Source organism: Brachyistius frenatus, unplaced genomic scaffold (genome assembly GCF_029030835.1).
Source record: "Brachyistius frenatus isolate BFR_SWC_R1_liver_20210118 unplaced genomic scaffold, ASM2903083v1 Contig_15, whole genome shotgun sequence".
In the NCBI taxonomy this organism is placed as follows: Eukaryota; Metazoa; Chordata; class Actinopteri; family Embiotocidae; genus Brachyistius; species Brachyistius frenatus.
The window spans coordinates 2,834,149-2,840,266 of NW_027210614.1; the positions used below are offsets into that span (position 1 = coordinate 2,834,149).

A 6,118-nucleotide genomic window follows, 5' to 3' on the forward strand; every position below is an offset into this window, starting at 1 on the left:
AACTGTGTGAGACAGAGGAGAAGCAGAAGAAGAGGGATTGTCACTGTTTGTCATTGTCTCACTGAATCATTAAATCACTTGGCACCAGCTGGTCACCTCTCTTCCTGTCCTTTCTCAGTTAGTCATCAGGGAGGTGTAGGGAAGTGTGTGTGTGTGTGTGTGGGGGGGGGGGTTTGAGAGTTTCCCTGAGTTTGGTTGTCTAGATCCTTCTTTTAGTTTCAAACAGTGTTTTAGTTTCATCATTCCTAAGCCAGTGATAAATGGTATGTATTCATAGAAAATGAATGTTTCAGTATTGGAGGAGTTCCCTCTAAACATGCTTTTGTTGTAATCACTGTGGTAAAACCACCGTGTCGTGCTTTTACAATGGACATTTTCCTGATAGGTGTGTTGAAACATTTCTTTTTAACTCAAATATTCAATTGAATTTTTAATAGTTCACTATAGCCCAAGAAGACACTATAACACTTTTCATAATTTTTCATGTCACTGAAAATTTTAGATTAAATATGAAATTTATTTTATTATCTTCAACCTGCGCAGACATTTGTATTTTGTGCAGCCAATCATCGTTCAAACCACGTTTGTTACGGTTTCTTTCAAAGCCTGATCAAGATCCTAAATATTTATATCACTAATATTTTTAACTGAAAGGGTTGAAAAGGCTGCATAAAAAGTCAAAAATCCCATGATAAATTTTGGAAAATTGTTGACAGCAGTTTCAGCCATTTAATTGCAGTTATTTAATGCAATTTAGTTGATGATCTGAATAATGCTTCTCTGATCTTTACGGGGAACAATAACATTTTGTAGTGTAATCTGTATCCTTCAGCCCAATTTTACAGTTATTATACAACTTGTACTGGTCAATTTATGATAATTCATCAATCCAAATTAAATAAAATACAAAAGGATTATATAAAGACAAACTCGTGTAGTTCAGTAAAAAGTTTTATTTGAAAGTCAGTTTACAAAGTCTAACAAATATAACAGTATGATAGTAAAACCTATCTGTAATTTAAGGCCCCATCTGTATAAAATGTTTATGAACACGTACAAAAATCGATCATTTATTATAGAATTATTTTTCTGTTTTACTCAAATGGTTGTCATACAAGAAAGAAACTCAACTTTAAAAACAACAACAAAAAGATTATGTAAAAGTAAAATTTTGAGAACTAAAATGCCAACATTTAGCAAAACTGTTGTCAAACTGCAAAAAGACTCCCAGTAAGAATAATTATTGACATGAAATACTGGTTCGGACTTGAGTTGTGTGTAATGTACAAACGTTATACGCTACTTTTTCTCTTACACCGGATGGTAACACCATCTTTTAATAATGAAGCAGAAGTTTGACACAGTTATTTGATGGTGATTGTACACAAATTATTACTTACAAAATATTAGGGACATTCTAATATTGAGCTTCAGCTTAAAAGTCTAAATGTCAGAGGATAAATGCTGTTTCCTGTCTTTATGTATGTCAATTCACATCGTCATTTTTCGTCAGAAAAACAAGGAATGTCCCTAATATGTTGTACATTCAGTGCAGTACATGCTGAGGAGCTCCTGTCAGGCGTTGCTGCTCACAGTTCAGGCAGTGATGGACATGTTGTCCCTGTAGCAGGCTGACCTCTGGGGACCACTGTAGCTGCACAAGTCCTGGTAGATACGAGCCATCTGGTCAGTGGCCAAATCGTCAGACATGTCCAGGTTCGGGTTGTTGCAGTAAGGCTGGGAGCGACGCATATTCATTGTCTCCAGCAGGTGCTGGCACTGCATCACAGTGATCTGCCATACGGCGAGGAGACAGGAAGATATTTTGATCCTCAAAATACAGTATTAGTGCTGAATATCTTTTATCTGTCTTGATGTTGCTCAGTCAGGCAGCTGTTTAAGTGATGACTTTAGTGGTCTTACCTGCACAAGGATCAGTTTGTTCTTGGCACTGCTGTGATCATTGAGCTCCTCTCCAAAACAGAGAGTCACAGTTGGATCAGGGGCAGAAATCTGACCCTCCTGATAGAGCTGTAGAGCTGGGACATACAAAATAAGTGAACAGCCGTTAAGACAGTCTTTGCTTTAAGCATTGAGATGACATGAATGTGTTTTGCACTGATTTTGAGTTCTCTGAGCTTTTAAATACCCGAATGAACACAGCGCCTCACCTTGAATAAACCTTCCTGTGTCAAAAATCTTGACTACAGCATCTCTCTCAATTTTGCCAGGCACGGCACCGTATTGTGAGCCCACGTTTCCCAGGCCGCTCCAGAAGACACGGCTCTGGCAAAGCCTTTTGATGAAGATGCCCTCCTGGTTTGCACGGACCAATACACCTCTCTCCAGGTGGCCCAGAAGCTTGCGTGTGACATAGCGCTGCCGGTCAAACTCAATAAGCTCAGCGGGGGGGAAATGAACACTCTGCATGCTGTTTGAACTGTAGAGGGCGCCGCGACCAAGCTGCTGCTGTGGGCAGATCCGGCAGCCTTCAGGATGAGTTACCATTGTGGTGTGCATCAGCTTTCCTCCATAGTAGAAACTGATCATCAATTGGGAAAGAGCTGTGGAGAAAGCAAATTAAACACAAAAATAATGATACGATGCTTAAATTTTGGATGTTGTGAGGCATTTGTTTCATAACTGTGGATGCTCATCTAAAAAATGGATGTTGTGATGAGACTTTCATGGATAACATAAATGAATACCTGAACTAAGAGTGCCTAATGGCAAAGGGTCCTGATGCGGTGGGAAAGCTGTGAATGACAGGGGGAAGAGATGGTTAAAGCCCTTTTTAAGACAGTGGACACAATCACTGTGCCATGTCATTACTTTGCTGCATCATCAGAAAAAAAAAAACATTTCTCCAGCACGATCTGACAAAGAAATAAGCACCTTAGTCAGCAAAGTTCAACAGGATGTTAGTCAATTCTTCCATTGCTGAAGTCAACAGACAAGCAAATAGCCTCTATTTAGCACCCACAACAGCAGGGACGTGTAGAGAACCGCCGGGACAGACTATTAGCCACAAAGCTGACTAAACTGTGAACAGCCTAATTTCATTAGAGGAGCATATATTTGTAAACTAGGTAGAAAAGGTTGTCTTACCATTGATGCTGCCTTGGGACCAATATTCTGGACTAGCCTGGATGCTGCAGCTTTCCTCCTGCAAAGTTACAACAATGTTTAAGATGTTGTTAACAGATTGTCCTTGTGCTCTTTACAATTGTGAGAATCAAATAGAAAGGTGTATATGCTCAGTGCAATAAGTGTTAGAGGAGACAGCACGGTGTGATAATGAGAAAAAAAAAAGGTGACAAAAAAGCAGTGGCAACAAGCACATCTAGTAACAGATGTGGGGGTGGAGTAGAATAAAGTCTCACCTCTTTTATGAGCTCCTCTATTTCTACTGGGCTGCAGTCCATGTCTGTGACATCACCAGTGTTGGTGGTGGCTGCCATGGCCATCACTGAGCTTTTCCCATCTGTGGGTGAAAGAATAGTTCATTATGACTCAAGTTTCTTTTCATAATTATGATATGAGGAACCCATGAGTTAATCTTGCAACATGTTTCGCACTGTCAGATCTGAAGACACATTAAGTAGACTATTTGTGCACAGCAGAATTATAGAGGCATTATTTTGGAAATTCACTGACAATTAGCAAAAAAAGCCACAATAACACAAACTCACTCTTCTGCTCTTCTTCGGGTACGATGCGATACACTTTATAAGGTTCAGAGATGTCCAACTGCGACCTCTCAGTCACCTCCTCAAAGTCAGGACTTTTATTCAGGGCACAGCGGAGTCTGGTCTTCCATGTTGCAGGCTCAGCTTTGTCCCCCTCCTTAAACTTGCCTTTAAACACAGCCCAGGCCTGCAAGAAGAGGAAGAAATAAATATTCATGATGGTGCAGTATTTGATTTTGCTGAAAGAAAGAAAGAAAGAAAGAAAGAAAGAAAGAAAGAAAGAAAGAAAGAAAGAAAGAAAGAAAGAAAGAAAGAAAGAAAGAAAGAAAGAAAGAAAGAAAGAAAGATTTACAAATAACTTTTACTACATTGCATTGCAGTTCGTTTTTTGTCTCCAACTTTGTTCAAGTTGAAGTTGACAGTTGTTATTGCTAAAAACAAGTGACAACGGTGACCTTTGATTGTCTAAATGATAATGATAATGTGCATTAGGCCACAAAAGTCAGACTTGGAAAACAGAAGCGCTCAAGATATCATCAAGATTTCTCATTAAGTTTTGTTATTACGCAGCGCTGCGAAAAACCAAACCTATTTCACAGGAATCTGTCCATGGGACTACACGAGAGTGCTTTCAAACCTTAAAAATGGATGCGTCTATTTCCTGGTTGTAATCCTGTTTTCCGGCGTGTTTCCATGGAATTCGGAACATCGTGCGACTTTCATCCTCCCACTGAAGTCCAGAGTACTGCGCACTCTGGATCTGCTCCACCAGCCACTGCTTCAGTCTCCGACCTCCCGAGTTTGACATCTCGGTAGAGCAAACTTTCTTTTTGGGTTGTTTTCTCGCACCTAAATTGAAATGACATAATTGATGTTTGTAAATAAAATATTAGTCTTTGTTTTCGCCTGGAATAAAAGTTTATAAGCCATATCCTACAACTTTAATCCTTTCGAGTGGAAATCAAAAGTAAAAAGAAAACAACTTACGGTTTGATAAGCAGCTGAGCTCCTGGGCGTGTGTGTGTGTGTGTGTGTGTGTGTGTGAGATGCTGATAGATGGCTCACTGTCAAATTTAATCAAGTGAGTTGTCCCCAACACACGCCTATAAAGTTTATTGTGTTCCGTGTGATGAATGAAATAGCTGCGGCAGGATTTGACAACGCTGCCTCGCTCTGACCAATGAGAGTATTGAGACGGCCCATTCAGGAAGAGGTGTTCTCTAAACTCTGGGCATTTACAAGAAATGGCCTGACACAGGCGAAGGTTGTAAAGAGGCTTCCCACGCGAAAAGCTACGCGTACGTGGAGCACTGAACAAACCCGTAAATCACAAGTTACCTTGCGCTGTGGGGGATTTCTGCGCTCCACACCAATGCAAAATGTCCACTGACATGTCAGCGTTGAGCGCCCACTTATCCCTAAAGAGAAACCTCAAAAATATGTTAGACAGGTACTGCAACACATCGTCCGCGTTGGTGATTAAGCAGGATGGTTGCATTTGACAAAGTCACCTGAGAGATATCAAAAGTATGTAAAATAGGATGGCGGGAGCATAACCAGGGAACACAAAATGACCTATCCTATATGTGTTGCAGAAGGCTCACGGACCAATTATTCCATTAATGTCATAAACATCTTATATGTACTGAGCAAGTTGCCTAATTTACTCCTTTCTATAAAATCATAGCATTCCTGTTCGATTCTTGTTGAACTGATGTATAGCTGAAAGAGAAACTGATTTAACTTAAAGACTTATAAAATGTACTTACCAGCCTTTTTGAAAACGGAATAATTGGTTTAGTTTTTAAGCAAATATTACCAAACATGCCATGCTGCAGCTTTTTAGATGTGAGAATTGAAATTGAAATTATTATTTTAAGACTTCAGCATGGATTTTGTGAAATTGCAACCTTTTTTTTTTTTTTTTTTTTTACATTTAATAAACCAGAATTGATCGATTAAAGAAGATAATCAGCAAATTAATTGATTGGTGGTATTGTCGATATGAATGTGAGAGAATTTCCATTATTACATAATTTGCGTTAAAAAAAAAAAAAAAAAAAAGCGTCATTAGGATGACACAAAAATACCAACCAATCAAATTCAGTTCAGTTGAATTGGCCGATTATTTTCAGGACTATACCATTCAACAGAATTCCAGTCTTACCTTTTGCGAAATTTACAGTATGTCTGAAGGTTTGTGATTACAGAGTAAAGATCACTTCTCTGGATGCCCTGGCAGGAATGACCACAGCTAAACATGTCAAACATAAGAAAGCCTGTTCACTAGCTGTCTTTTCAGCCATAACGGTCAAAAAGTCAAATACACGTGGATAAATGAACAGAATTTCTATTTAAGGTTGTTGTCATTTAGGTTACAGACACTGCAGATACACTAACAGTTGTGCATCAGTGCTGCTCCACTTGCC

At 39.2% G+C, this 6,118-nt stretch overlaps 2 protein-coding genes across 2 annotated transcripts in view; both read right to left on the minus strand.

The window, feature by feature from the left end:
- dbndd1 (dysbindin domain containing 1) overlaps nt 1-6,118 on the minus strand; it is a 191,637-nt gene that overhangs the window by 123,952 nt on the left and 61,567 nt on the right. The window lies entirely within an intron of this gene.
- Nucleotides 935-4,707, minus strand: irf8 (interferon regulatory factor 8). Its single transcript, XM_069693610.1, has 9 exons — nt 4,677-4,707; nt 4,327-4,538; nt 3,693-3,876; nt 3,384-3,484; nt 3,109-3,166; nt 2,709-2,756; nt 2,172-2,564; nt 1,924-2,039; nt 935-1,794 (listed from the first exon to the last, which is right to left on the minus strand). The coding sequence occupies exons 2-9, from the start codon at nt 4,495-4,497 to the stop codon at nt 1,597-1,599; spliced, it is 1,269 nt and encodes a 422-aa protein (XP_069549711.1). The 5' UTR covers nt 4,498-4,538; nt 4,677-4,707; the 3' UTR covers nt 935-1,596.